The following is a 15,844-nucleotide window of genomic DNA, read 5'->3' as shown; positions in this document are numbered from 1 at the left end:
TAAAGAGTTCACCACGACCTGTGTCTGCAGTAGAAAAATGTGCATGAACATTGTTGCTGTACGGAAATGCTGCAGACGTCTATGATATTTGACAGTTTGCCTTTTTGTTTTTACTGCCTCTGTATGTTTTCCAGGAAAGCCGTCACTCCTCCTGAATGCCTCCTCCTCCTCCATCTCTGTGGAGGAGTGCACAGCACTGCATATTGTAATCAGGGCTATTTAAGATGCAGTCTCTCAATTCTCAATAGCAGCATTTCCATTTAATGCAAAAGTCTAGAAATGTTGAAAAAAAAACATTTTTGGAATTAGATGTTTTGAATATTGATGAACTGCATGACGCTGTGGGACCTCGGGTGGCGCCCGCTGCAGTGACCAAAGGTAGCCAGTTCCTACCAAGAAACGCATCGCCATCTGGTTGTTGATCATTTAATCTGGAAAAATTGTTTCCAGTGCACTTTTACGATTAATGTCAATTTTGCCTCAATTACACTTCAAGAACAATTTTTTTTTAAATTGTGTTTCCATTAGGCGCACTTACTATTGCAAATTTAATTTGTGCAATTTCATAGACAATGGAAACGCTGCTGAAAACTTTTGTTTTTACTTTGCTTTCGCTTTTTTATTCCTTTTTTCTCTTGTAAGATGTTTCGTTTTTTGTTCCCACCTCGTGCCGTTTTTTTTCGTTAAATTACTATTTGTGCAGGCCCGGGTCTCAGCCCGATTCTTCTCTGCACCTAGACTCGACTTTCATCCATGCCCTGTAGAGGTTTGTCCACGTTTCACAGACTGCCTGCATCCATATAAGGGCAGTTGTGACTATAAGGCTTAAAGTGAAAACAAGAATTATTTTGTTGCTAGGCAGAAAAACACAGATCTTACAGACATCAGTCTCCTGACTTCATAGCCTCTCATGTCAGCATCTATGAACTCCTGAGTTTAGAGCAAAAAAAAACAAACCTTTAGCGACAAATTCATGAGGAAAAAGGATCCAAAGAGATGAATCAGTCATTTCCGTCAGTGTCAGGATGTTCTCTGACTGTGCTAGAGAGTGCTAGTCCTACTTTCTTTTCCTTTAATATGGAAATAAAATCAGTGAAGGAGAAAAAAAATGGTGGACTATCTTGTATATGCGTGGAAAGCATCATAGACAGATGGTGAAGGGCTGTGGATGAGAAATCTAATTGGATGATACCTGTTGTGCCCCGATGCACCAATGTACCTTCCTCCCATCTCAGAAAGAATTACACAGAAGTGATTGAAGCTTTTACAGAAATTTTATGTTAATAATTCAAATCTACTTTGCAATCTCCCAGCTGCATATTTTCCCCCACCAGTCACAGTCTGCACGCGGATATTTAAATCTGTGGAATATTTGTCATGACCAGGGTGCAATCGGGGAGAAAATTACAGCCACATCGCCGTCAAAATTGGCAGACAGTGTTTTGCCCCGAGAGAATCACCATTAGTAACAGAGCGCATTGCAATCAATGCACATCCCGCACAAATAGTGAGCGGAGAACCTCCGTAATACCACATTCATCTTAAGTATGGCCCCAAACTTCCATCTGAATTCAGCGTTATTAGAAATGAGACATAAATCAAAGGAAAACCTGCCCTCTGTGTCTACGGACTATCAACACTGAACATCTGGTTGCTCTGAGTGTACCATTAAAGACCATATTTGAAGATCTTTTACATAACTACTGAGAAAATCTAAATCAATTCAGCAAAGGAGGGAAAAAAAAGACAGTAATTGAGTTATTCCTGCATATCTGCTGAGATGGATGAGTCACATCTGAATCATCGATGCAAAATATTATTAAGAGGCAGACCAACAAATGGAAACACATCAGGAGCGCAGAGAACAAGGTATGGAACTTGTAAAAACGTGATGTTCAAAGCGCAGCACTAATGTCTCATCTGGGAAAAAGTTGCTTTCCTTCTGAAAAAAACAAGCAGCGCTAATTGATTTTTCAAAGAAGTTCGACCCCAAACCGAGGCGTTTGTCTGACCTACGCTGGCAGAAACAATCTTGAAAAAGAATTTCAGATGAACTGGTGGTTCTCGCAGGCGACTGTGCGAGAAAAATCCACATGAATGAGCTGCAACATTAAACTTTTACTTAATTAACATTTTGCAGCTATGTCGGAAAAACAGCAGAAATGCTTCCCCCACAGTACCAATGAGGGAAAATGAATAAATAATAAAGTCAAGACAACAACTAAATACAAAATCTGCCCAAATAGTTGTGGTGTACCTTCTAGTCTAAGCCATCTGGACGAGGGTTGACCGGTACAGTAACTCCAGGTTTTTAGGTCTTCCAGGCTCGTGGAGGGTCATAGCGAGGGGCGCCTGCCTCTTAGCCCGCAGTCACAACTGCATTTATGGGTGGATGCAGTCGGGTGAAGAAGGGACAAATCTGCATGAGGTATGTAGTTGATTTTAGAATAACAGACGACCCGCGGATGGACGGATGGATGGACGGATGGATGATGGATAGATAGAAAAAACTCTGTCTTACAAGAAAAAGAATTGTATCAATTCATTTTGAATAGCAAAAATATCTTTATTAAAAAAACATGTACTGTTATAATGACAACATTTTTTTAACATAAAAAATGTATTAGGAAGTTTTTTTTTGTCTATATAAATAAAGAAAGTCAAAATTTGAAGAATCTTTGACTTCTTTCCTGTTTTCACAGTGCTGTCTTCTTTTTCCTAGACTCTCAGCCAACCTCCGTGGATATCAGGGAGTGGACGATAATCTTCTTGGCAGTTTTAATCACCCACTGCTTGGTGAGAACTTGGATTGAAGGTCAGGGCAGCGGGAGGCAAACTGACACCTTCAGGAGGAGTGCTGATGACACTCTTCTGCCTTCACCTTTTCACTTTACTCCAGAAATAAATGCACTTTTGTAGCTTAAAGAGGCCAAATGAAACCTCTTGGTCTGTTTTATTTCAACTGGATTTTCTTTTATGTCAAATTACCCCAAATCCTCACTGCTCCTCTCGCTTTTCACCCCTGTTTGTACCCAGTTGTCTCAAAAGATGCTGATGATTCAGGCGTTTACTTCCCTCTCTTGTGGTAAATATTTATTTTTGGAATTCTTATCTTTTTATGTCGTTGCACTGACCAAGACCCAGTAGGAGCCACAGTCTTCATTCACTCTTTAGAAAATAAAACACTGTTTTGTATTTAAGTTAATGTTACTATTGTAATAAATAAAAATAAACTAGTGTATTTTTGGCATATATTAAATAAAAATATAAAGAAAAAAAATCATTTTCTTTAACAGATTTCTGACACAGGACTTCCAGCCTGAGGCCACACGTGGCTGCAGACCTCTGTCTCAAACTATTATGGTCTGGTTTTTGTTCGAAACAATTCATGGCTCAGGTGGTTTTCCCACCTGAAGCAGAACACAGATGGGGGAAATTTGAATCTGTTCCTTTGCAGCGGCATAAACTGTTAGCATCAGAACATTGAGTTTTGTCTGTTTTGCAGTTTCTCAAAAAAATTAAATCTAATGTTTTGATTTTTGCTTCCATAAAACATTTTTTTAATTTCATTTTCAGAAATAAAAAAAATGGTATATTAACAAACACAAAGGCGTTTGAAACCTACATAAGTAAATTATTTTCCTAAAAGTTAACCAGATTATAAAACATCAGTAATAACTTAACTTAACTAAAAAAGTTTTACTTTAAAAAAAAATTTTTCTTTTCTGTTTTTTTATCTGCTACGTCTTTTTGGATGAACGCAAAAGCTTTAATTTTGTACGCACAAACTGAATCGATGCTGCCTTTATAATTACGATTAAACGCAAAAATACATTAATAAAAAGATTATTTCATAACTCAAATAAATGAATTTCATAAAAAAACTAAATTGATAAATTATTTAAGTAATTAAATAACTGAATACGTCACAAGTTAAAATAGCTGTTCTTTGTTGATGTGTAGCCATTTATTGTCTGCACCGTCTTTATGGAGCATGGTCATGGTTTGTGCCACTGTCATTTTTTAACGACCAATAAATATTTATTCATAAAGCTTAGCAGTTGTGCAGCTCCTCCATAATTTTAAATGAAGCAATCTGAACATTTTTCTTGTCAAAATTAAGCTAATTTTCATTTTGTTTCATTCTTGGGCTCAGATTTAGCAAATGTTGGCATCCAGGGAGGCTGGATGTCAAAAAATTTGACAGACAAGAGCCACCCACATTTCACCATCTGCAGCGGAAAAGGAGATGTTTGTTCCAAGCAGCCTGACACCTCTTACAGTCATTAACATGGCAGGTAGACTCACTAATTCAAAGGAAAGCCTTTCAGCTCCCTCACATGCTTCCTCCAGGAGGTTTTCACATTAAGCAGACACCCGGTTGAAAGGCTTTTGCTCTCTGCTGATGCACACACAGACACGCAGCAGCCCACACACGCCCTCCACACGCACAGTTATTTGTCCAAAAGCAGAAACTCCAGCAACAGCCAGTAAACACAACACCGTCTCAGCAAGCGCAGCACGGTTTGCAAAAGCGCCGGACAAACACTGTAGCCAAATGTGAACTCACAGGGGTGGGCAAATGTGTTGCAGAGCATGGCACTGCAATTCATCTGCACACAGCAGCCAGGCGAACCGGTGTGTGATTACTGTGGATTAGACGGATTGGAGGAGAGAAGAGGCTGAGGGCAGACGAAGAGGTGAGCGCCGGGGTCAGGGCGAAAGATAGCACGGCGAGAGGAAAGGATGCAGGCTGGTCTCGTTTAGGAGGAAGGTGAGAGGTGCTGATGCAGACGACGAGGGGGAAGGAGCCTCGTCAACAATACCCTGCAGATGGTCGGCAAGCCGAATTAAAGACCCACTCCGATCAGCTTTTGATCTTTTGTAAAAGCGTTTCCAGTTTTATGCCATTTTTAGCCCAAATCCAAAAAACTTATGTCGTTTTCTAGGACAGAGTTTCTGTAGAGTGGCAGGAGTTCATTTGCCTCTGAGTTATGGGCAAGTAATGGGCAATCCCGCCCCCCTTTTCCTCCTTGTTGCTCTGTTTACACTTTTTCCCACTAGCTTACAGCCCCTCACACCCCCAACCTAACATTACTGGCGCAACAAAGACGGCGAGCAATATCGGAGCAATGCAGCCGTATAGTTTTCATCCAGATAGCAGTTCAGACGAGGAAAACATGGATGTACACGGATCGAGTCGTCTACAAGTGGATGGCTAAAAACGAGAGGCAAAGCAAAGAAACATCGAATTTAAAATGCTGCTAAAGCATAATTTGAAAACAAAACAAAGGAACGTTTGATTTCAGAGCCCTGTCGACCCATTTAATATATAAAAATGTAAGCTTAAGTTTCGGTACACTTGATACGATTAAACACCCACAACCTGGTGACAATATCTATTTTCTACGACACAGATGCTTTTTCAAACAGCATTGTTTTTTTTTGTCTGCTCCCGATTCATTTTAATAGAGAAATAATCAGACATGCAATTTTAAGCTCAGTTTTCTTACTTCTTGTCTTCCATCGTTAGAAAAATGCCACAAGAACATGTTTAAAAGACCATTTCCATCGGAGTGGGTCTTTAAGCTGCGTCCGTTTCGATTGACTTCCAGCCATAAAAGGCAACAAAGACTCATCCCTTCAGCAGGGAACAGCGGTGTGACGACCTCTTCACAGAGACGAGCCGCTGATCATTTCTACTTACCGGCTTATCAGTGAAGGGGGTGGTCTCAGAGGGGGCCATGTCATAGTAAGGAGGTTGAAGTGGAAGCTTCTGCATCTCGTCCTCCTTGTCCAGGTGAACCACCTGCAGGAAAAAGGTTAGAGAGAGTCAGACGTCACATGTTTTTGGCAGGTTCCCACTTGTTTTCGCTCATTTTTATTAATGCTAATGAGCGAAACGCATCCCTAAACCTTTCAGGGACAGCTGCTTGACAGGTTCAACTCTGACCGCGCTGCTGAACTCCAACGAATTTTGTCAAATTAATCACCTCCAAGTTGCACAAATGGATGATGCAAAGCTCGGAAAGAGCCGAGCGGAAATGTTAAAGCGGCTGCCGCGAGGATTTGAGCTCACATAGGTTAGAATGTGATTAATAAACAGATATGTCAGATTAATTGAAGCTTGACAAAACAGGATTTTGAACACGTTGATGATGCTCTTTGTGATGATTCTGAGTAAGCAAAACAAGTTTATGTTTATTCAAATACAAATGATCAGAATTCATGTGGCTTCCACAGCATCAGGAGTTAGACTTCAAATCTTCACATGAAAATGACATGTTAGTGTTTAGGCTGAAGATTTATTTTAATAGCAATTGATCAGACAGCAAAGAGGCTTCTGATAGAGCCAAACTGGAAAAATATCCATCTTTTAAGAAGTTTCATCATTTTACTAATCAAAAACGTTATCAGTAAATAAAGAAAACTTTTCCACGTTTACTTTGGATTTTGTTTTAATTTGTTGGACATAGCACAGATTTTTTTATTTGAAGGAAATAAGAAAGTTTTTCTTTGGACAAAGATTATTTTATGGTAATAATTGTGCCACTCTAGCCAAAAACCGGTGTCGTTTTCCAGAAAAAACATGAAGTTTTCTGCAGTGCACCAGTATATAAAATTACCTCTGATTAGTGTGCAATCCCGCCCCCTTTTACCGTTGCTAAGGGCTCTCTCTCCACCTAGTTTACAGCCCCTCTCACCCCCAACATACATTAGTGGTGCAACAAAAATGGTAAGTAGTATCATTTATCCATTAGTACAGTTTTAAGTCAGATGCCAGCTCAGACAACTAAAAATTAAGACGTACAGCAATTTAAATAGAAAAATAATCAGAAATGCAATTTTAAGCCTAATATTTTTTTTAATATGTCCTCTATCATCAGAAAAATGCTACAAGAACATGTCAAAAAAAAAAAAAAACACAATTTTCATCAGCCACTAAAGATCTGGCACTATTTTTTTTTTATTTGCACAAACCTCTGCTGGAATGTCCAGTATCTATGTTCTAAAGCTCCAAATCTAACCCCTCTGTTTCTTGATACCTTTACATCTTCCTCTGCAAACACTAATCTCACACAACCGTAATCCTGGATTAAAGTTCATTTAGGATTATTGAGCTGGTTAAGAACCGCTTGTCACAAGTTTAGAACATTTTGTAGACTGTCCCAAAATCTAAAAATAAGAGATTTGGAAAAAATAGGAGCAATTTTTGTTTTTTTCATTTTCCTTGCACAAGTAGCAGTGTCTTTTCCCTTTGTAAGGTGTGTCTTGCAGTCCTCTTGAGGCTCGTGCGATCACCATAAGGGATGTCCTGAAGATGGAACGTACCATTATTATGTTTGCGGTAACTGCATGGTAAAGTATTACTAAGGATATTGCACAAGTTTCATGCACTTTTGACGTACAGGTGATTCTTTTGCAGTGAATCAGATTTTGATAACATTCTTTTTCTTTGTTCAGGTTTGGTTTAGTTTCAAAGCCTCATCTACACAACATTTTGTTGTGGTACAAAATAAATATTTTTCTTGTAGGTTTGTGTAATTAGTATCGCTCATGGAGACACAGCAAGTAGACAGCAGCAGTTAAAAAGATGAAAATAATTTGGTAAATATTCTGGGATGGAGAAATGATACGCAGCGACCCGTCTTTCCCCAGTGTGACTGAAGATGACTCTTCTGCCCCTGATGTCATCTTCTTGCTGCTTCACATTTGTTTTCACCAAAAAAAACCCACAGAAACCAAAAACTCCTGTGTTCATTTTAGATCATCCAACTGCAGTCCTTTCATTTTTGCCACAATGGAAGCAGTGAGTCAGCAGAATGGCTCATAATTTCCCTTTTCACCACACTGTCGATCCCAAACTTTCTTCACCGTGTACTACTAATGGATTCATCAAACTCAGTCCTAATCGCTCTGCAGAAGTCGACACGTCTGACAGCTGGGAGCCTTTTACACGTCTTAAGGCAGGATCCTTACAACTCGCATAAAGGGCTAATGAATATCCCTAAAGCAAATCACGGCTCCCCAAACCTTTATTTAATAAATGTTTGAATGTTGCATTGACAAGAAATCAAAGGAGCTTGGAACAATGGAGTTAGGGACAAAAGAATACGATGTGAGATTCATAAAATACTGTTGGAACAACGCATTTGTGCTTCACACAACTGTGCTATTCAACTAACACGATCAAAAGGCTGCCAAACGCTGTTTGATCCACATTTCTCTTCCTCTCAGTGGTAGCTGCTGAATCCAGAGACCCCAACCCACATCAAAAAGGTGAGGTCTTTTTTCCTACCTGAGAGGACATCCAGGCAGCTGAGACCCAGATGCCACAAACGATTAGGTCAGAGAAATATTTGTTTAAAGCTCAAAGGCTCCAGCCTCCGGAGGGAGTGTGTGTTTGCTCTCAGATTAACACACAGGGAAAGTTTTCGATGTGGAAATGTTTCGGCTGGATTGTCGATTCAGTCATCGTGTTTCTAGAAAAAGCCTTTCGGGCATGAAGCCATTAAACAACAGTGGAGTGTAATGAAGCTGCTGGTTAATCTCTAAGCCTTTACACTACACACACACACACACACACACACACATACACATGAAAAATGGTAGAAAGTATGAAAAATACAAATTGATGTGTATCAATTACTTACTTTCACTTCTCTGCTATTCTCTTTTTTTAAAGATTTGTTTTAGTTCTAAACATTTTTAGACCTTGACTGTGCTTTTAATTACCAGGTGATGTAAAAAATGATTTTTTTTTAAATTCTGCAATGTTTTGCTGAAAAACTGATGATATTTGCAACCAGAGTTGGTTCTTAAAAGTCTCTCACAGCTGATCATGTCCATCAGTCAGTCACTCACTCCTTCTGGTTTGTCAGAATGCGGTCAAATCAGGATCAGCGGAAATCCATGAAAATCTAGACTGTAAATTTGAAAAATACTGTAGACTATGTAAAACAAAGTTTAAAAGCAAATTTAAACTTGAAAATAAACTTTTTTTTTAAAACTCAGTAGTGATGATGCTCTCCCAAAGTTGGTACATCAGCGGAGGGATTTCACAAACGGCGTCAACAGCAGACACTGGGTGGGTGTGACATCACTCAGAGAAAGTGGTTTATTTCCAGTTCCAAGTAAATGAAATCAATTCAGTCATAATTTTTTTTGCCATACGATTGCCGCCATGTTGTAACCAGACGATGTCAGTAAGTAGTGATTGGTCCAGGTCCGTCCGAGTCATTATTTAAATCACAACCTCTCCTGCCAATCAGGAGTGAGCTCGTTGGAGGCCACACCCCTTCCCTTTAAAGAGGGCTGGTAGAATCTGTCAAACATTTCAAACATTGGACGTGGTGGCCAGCAGGCGCCACCTGCTTTCATTGAGGCATCTGATTGGTCAGTTTCTAACTTGAATAACTAACATTACAGAAAATATATCCCAAAAAAAGGGACTATCAAGAATGTCTTAAAAAAGGTATCGGAGCAAGAATGATTATTCTGAATAATTGCTGTTTGTTTCTCTATAGAAGTCTATGGGATTTTGGCCACTTGGAGCCAGCGGGTACTTCCTGTTTGGAAAGACATTGGGGAGGAGTCACTCTGTCCAATTCTCATGTATAATCAAGGAGTGGAAATGACATCACCCTAACGTCTGACACTCCAAATTAATCATGTCACAGCAGCCAATAGGCTCAAAGTCCAACCCCCCATGTAAAATTAGGATCAACTGCAAAAACAAAAAGTCTGAATAGAAAATGGAAAATGTAAGATTAAAAGGAAAGGAGAGAAAAAAAAACGGAAAATACAAAACATCAAATTATTCTCCATTTGGTAACAGTTTTATTTATTATTTTTTTATTTGAGTTTTCAGTATTTCTTTTATATCAAAATATACTTTTTTAAATGTATAAGTTGTCTTTTCCAATTCCTGTGATTTCTTATAAGTTTACAATCTATACTTTTGAGTTTTTAAACTATCTAATTTTTAATTTAAAATGTGGTTTTTCTTTTTCTGTAAGTTGATCCTGGTTTGAATCCATGCGTTGGAGCCGTTTGGTGTGACATCTGTGTTTTGGAAAACCTTTAAAGTTGCTTTTTTTCTACATGAACGTTTCTGTAAATGGGAGCAGCTTCTTGCTACAAACTGAGCTTCCAGTGGCAGCAGCCACAAACAGACTTGCAAGAAATCCGGCCAACGTTTTGACCTTCCTTCAAACCCTCCTTGATGCTGGAGGTTTTTTTGTTGGAGTTTTGATGGGGCACACTTAGATCCTTCAAGATTTATAAAGTGTTATCTTTAAGCAAAAAATTTCAAGGTAATACATGCAAAGGTTTAAAAAAAAAGATGCACAGCTGGAATCAAAGCGGCTCTGTTGCAGCCCGCCCGGTGGCTGTCCACATGCTGATTATCTCAATGTCATTTAGGAAAGCTCTTCATCACGATGACTCAAAAGCTTTGGGCCACAAACTCAGACAGAGGACAGCGAGGACATGAACCCTCTTTTCCTGATTTGTAATGTAAAACTCTGACATTCCCTCCATTTGCATCTTAAATCACGAGAAACATGCAGCTGATAAAGACAGAAAGGTTCATTGTACTGTATGCTGACACATGCACAGCCAGCGCTTCTGCTTCATGCATCAGCTAGTATGAGAATTATCCAAGATGTCAGAACGCGCTTCAGTGTGCTTTTACTTTTGCTTTCCTAAAACTTTCCAGATGTAAGCTTATTAAAAATGCTGCTTCCTCTCAAGCAACAACAGCCACTGAACTGAAAGGATCCTCAAAACGTCCCCATTTTTTGAATTCAGCGCAGCAGATGTTGGAGGGGGCATGATACGGCTTCCACTGAACTTTGCTTTAATTTACAAGTTTTTAATCAAGGACTGTGCATGTGGGGAAAAAAAACACAACATCCAAGAGGCTGTAGTTTTTGGCCAGATACACCAAAAAGTGAATAAATAGTTTGGCCAGATACACCAAAAAAATAAATAAATATCAAATAGTAATACAACCTGGCTTAGAACTGCAGGAAAAACCAAAAGCAGTGACAGATTTTGCAGAAAATTATTATTATTATATGTAAAAAAGCGGGCGAGTATTACAAAGTCTGAAGTGCAATGATTTTTTCTTTTTCTTGCAAAAAGCCAACAAAACTTCTGGAAGGTTCAGCGCTGAACCCGTCTTGACAGGATTGCATTCATAAGAGCAAGGAGTCGTTTAGTGAATCGATTTTGTGCTGAAAACCAGAAGCGGAGAACTCATGCCAACAAAAACACCCACCTCATTTTTCTCCAAAACTTTCCAAAGAGGGGAGTTTATTACGGCTGGGATGACTTTCACTTCAGCGGACTCATAATTCAGCTGCACGTTTGGTCTAATGTGTCCACCAAACTGAGCGGAATGAAGTGAGGTCGGTACATTTGAGTGCGTGGGCTCATTTCAACTAAAAAAGTTTGGGTTCACAAATGAAGAATTGAACTTTACTTATACAGAGAAACTCAAAATACAAGACAAAGAATGAGCTAAAACCATCACAAGAGGTGAGCTTAAAATCTAGCAAAAGCAGAGCAACTCAAAGTCAGAGAGTCTTATGTTAGAAGGATGATGGAAACCAAAATAACAGCTGTGTTTATTAGAATTGAAAGCAGGTGTAAACACCGCAGTCAAAGACTAACAGCAATGTCAACGGTGATTTTAGCATGTTCTTGTAGCATTTTTTTGATGATATATAAAGAAAATTAAGCTTCAAAATGCTTTTGTGTGTATTTCTTTATTCAAGTCATTGTGAATCAGGAGCAGACAAAGAACAGCCATTTGTGAAATGACACTCGGCAGGCCACAAGCTCCCAGCTGCAAGGTCTCAGCAATGCGAGGGGAAGTCAAGGCAAATTTCTAATGAACTCTTGCTGCTCTACAGAAACTATGTCCTTAAAAACCAACACAGTTTTTATTTTTTATTTTTGCTAAAACTGGCATATTCATAATTAAAAAGACCACTGATCAGAGTGGGTTCTAATCCTTGACATTCTTTGCAAAACCCTGACTTGTCAACGGTTATGCAATTAGCACCAGTGGATTTGGAGGCTGAGAAAAACAGCTTTACGCTAATATGCAATACTTTACAGCCATAAAGTATTTAAAAAATTCACAAACACCAAGTGATTTTGACGGTGTTTTGATGCAAAACCATTTTTTTTCCTCGCTTCAGACACCATTGAAATCCCATTCGTGATTAAAGAGTTACAGCAGTCAAAGCGTGTGTTATTTCATGATGCCGGGAACATCTCTACTATTAAAAGTATTAAAAGGTTCAACCAAAAAAGGCCCAAGCTGGAACTGCAGAGACAACTTAATTTGTAAATTAATGTCTAATAAAGCAGTAAACAAATGTATAAAATGTATAATAACATACGTACATAACAAGCAGAGTTTGTTTTGTACAAAATGCTGACCTAATGTACTATTTTTTATAGAACTGGTAAATTTCACATTTTTATAATAATTCAGTACATTTCTCTAGTCTTGATGGTGTTGATAGGTGACCAAACAGCATTTTAACAAACCACACATACATGAAAGTTACTTAAATTATTTGAATAGCTTGATAAGTTCTAACACTTAATATCATTTGCCTTTTTTTTATTTGGGTAAAGACTGATGTGAGATTTTTGTCTCTTCTGATGACAACTCTTGATGATAAAAGGAATTCGGAGATCCATCAAGAGGGTTAAAGGTCCTACATCATGCCATTCTTAACCCCTTCAGAGTAAACTATAGCCATATATATTATATTATATTACCTTTGGTACACTAAAGTACGATTTTTAAAAATAAAATCTCAGTTATATTGCAGTTAATTTTCCTACAGTAGTAAAACAACTTGATCTCTGAGGCCCTGCCTTTCACTCCTTGTGGACGCTGTACAATTCATGACGTCATCCCAGAGCCGGACTTAGCAGCGTCTCTGCGTTTTGCCCTCGAAAACAAACAACATCCAAGCTTTTGCATAAATTGCTGCGCATATTCTGCATATGAAGGGAAAGCTTTCTGGCAATCAGCGCTAGCTTCACGGAGAAAGTGGGTATTAGCCTGGGGGCGGTGTTGGCAGCGGAGACTCTTCCTGAAAGGGGCTGTACCTCACTTTGTGACATCACAGTGTAAGGACCCGCCCGTTTTCGTGGGTTGAGAGGCAATTATAGGTTTAGAGTCTTTTAATAATCCCAAAGTTTATTTATCCCAGGCAGCAGTGGATGCAGTTTATTTTTTTGGACAAAAACATGATCATGAAAGCTTTGTTTTACTCAGATGAGTTTATGGCAACCTAGTCTGAAGTCCTGTTTAGTAAGTTTCTTACAAATTTAAGCTCATCTGTTTTTTTGTGCACAGAGATGGCGGTGGGTCAAACCTTATATGGTCAGGTAAATAAACACCTTGATGAACAGAAATGTCTGTTTCAGGTGTGGCATCATCTACTTACAGGAAGAGAAGCGAGAAGGTCCAAAAAGTTTTAGTTTGCAACATGCATGATTTAAAAAACTTTAAAAAACTTTCGTACAGGTAAAAATCTTGTTTCCTCTTGAGGATGAAGACAGCAATATTTTTCTTCTTTGAGAACATCCTTCTGGATCTTTCTCCTTCATGAACTCTGAGGGAATGTTCCAAAATCCCAACAGCGAAGCTGCTAGTTTATCGTCCTTACATGCACTTTTCATGGAAGCTTAATATAAAGATTGCATAACCGCGAGTGTATGAATTTTTAAAAGCTAAACATAGGAGCCAGCAATGCTCAGGGTGATTTGTTAAATCAATGTGCACAGTGAGTTTTCAGATTTTAAGCCAGGACCCAAAAGCAATTTTTACAAAACAGTGAACACAAACGATCGCTTTCAAGGTCAACGCGACAATACGGCACATCGATTATACACTACAGGGGACCCACAAGTGTTTACAGCACACTTGTTTTTCTGTTGTTGCATGAATAAATTGCAAAAATTAATATTCAATATACACAGTGGTATAATGACACTGGGACTCTTTGTTCCTGGATGTGTTACTGGCACCGCTCCCTGTCTCTAATTAGTTGTACAAAAATTTGCCTTGAGTGGAGCATGAAGTTTAAAAACTCAAATTTAATTACAAATTGCAAACGAAGACTTTACAAAGTAAAGTAATCAATGCATTTTTGGATATGACAGCATGTTTTGTTTTTTTTTTAAACCTGGACAAGCATGCAAACGCTCCCGCATGTACAGAAATCTTTGCTAACCCCACACCAATCCAGAAAAACAGAGGAAATCTTTCATTTCAATAATATATTGATGTCTGACATAACAACATGGCAGAGGGCCTAAATAATAAACTGGATATCGAAGCTACGTTCACACAACCCTCTGTAACACACATTCCAGCGGCAACTTCCAATGAAAACCTGTTGACATCTCATCTCGACCCATGGACGGAGGTAGAAGGCCATTCCAAAGACAGGATCAAAAATACATATTTCTAACATTTTTATTGTTTTTATTTCATTTAAAAATATTGTTTTTGTTAGAGGAGACCTTGCCTTTTAAGCTTGTCTTTGGAACGACCTCCCTTTGTCATTAAGACAGACAGACTGTTGTGTGTTTGAAAAAAATAGTCAGGTTAAGACATTTTAATTTAGAAGAGCTTTTAGTTCATCTAATGTAGTCTTTCATTGGGTTTTACTTTGTTTTTACTGTCTTTTACTACGATTGTGATGTTTTTTTTTATGTATGGTTGTGATTTTATGTGTAATGTGTTTTTAAAATTGTGATATTCATCTGAGACAGGTTTTAATAAACATTTTTTAACTTCACTTACTAAACTTGCGTAAATGAACATTTCAGGCTTCCACGTTCAAACCTCCCACGTCCAAAAATAGCTATGAACGTTTCTTTGACCGTCTTCAGGCTTGTCTAGTGTGAACACCATGGGTTAAATGCACACTCATGCGTGTTTAGCCGGTGTGTCCATACCGTTTGTCACAACTGCCCTAAATGATGGATATCATCTCGGGCGGCCGTGGTGCAGCGGTAGGGCGGTCGACCCATGATCATAAGATTGCAGGTTCGATTCCCGCCTTGCACGCCCATGAGTCGAAGTGTCCTTGGGCAAGACACTGAACCCCACCTTGCCTCTGGTGGTAGGCAGGCGCCTGTGTTTGTGAATGTGTGAGTGAATGTGTGTGTGACTTGGTGAATGGGTCTGTGACTGTAAAGTGCTTTGTCCTTGTAGGAAGAAAGGCGCTATACAAGTATACGCCATTTACCATTTACCATATGGCTTGTCTGACGGCAAAAAATATGGGCAAACCTTAGTTGGTGGCTAGTAGGAAATATCAAAATTGAAAATGTTGGCTTATTTTTATCTACGGGCATGCTGGAATCGACAAGTTGTAGCAAAAACTTAAACAACACATAAAGCCCTGTTCACACCGCCCTCAGCAACGCTCGGTCTATCTACCATTTCCAATGAAAGGTCTATGTAAACACAAGGAAATGCTCAGGCTTCATGGTGAGACAAAGGCACATTGTACAGATTTCTCTTTTTTCAAATCCCCACAAACACTGAGCCTATTCATGCTGTTTGTTGAAAAATATGTGCTCATGAGTTATGAAGATTATAAAATTAGAGAAAGTGCATCACCTGTACACCATAACTAACGTTATCCTTACAAACACTTCCCAGTACACTTCCACGCCCATGGCAAATATAGTTTCCATTTTCACGATGTCCCTTCCGGAACTGAAGCTCCCCTTAACCCCTTGTGCTATCCTATGGGGTCCAGATGACCCCACCCTTACATTGACGTGTTCTCCC

At 38.9% G+C, this 15,844-nt stretch overlaps 1 protein-coding gene across 8 annotated transcripts in view; it reads right to left on the bottom strand.

Moving 5' to 3' along the window:
- Positions 1 to 15,844, bottom strand: part of nectin1b (nectin cell adhesion molecule 1b) — a 216,925-nt gene that overhangs the window by 29,339 nt on the left and 171,742 nt on the right. For all 8 annotated transcript variants that reach the window (XM_078929723.1, XM_078929722.1, XM_078929724.1 and 5 more), the window contains one exon: positions 5,708 to 5,809. In XM_078929723.1, coding sequence (XP_078785849.1) covers positions 5,708 to 5,809 — 102 coding nt within the window. The remainder of the gene's footprint in view (positions 1 to 5,707; positions 5,810 to 15,844) is intronic.

Source organism: Oryzias latipes, chromosome 13 (genome assembly GCF_053564925.1).
Source record: "Oryzias latipes strain Hd-rR chromosome 13, Olatipes_Hd-rR_3.1".
Lineage (NCBI taxonomy): Eukaryota > Metazoa > Chordata > Actinopteri > Beloniformes > Adrianichthyidae > Oryzias > Oryzias latipes.
Note: the sequence above shows the minus strand (reverse complement) of the source record. Positions and strands in the feature narration are given on the sequence as shown.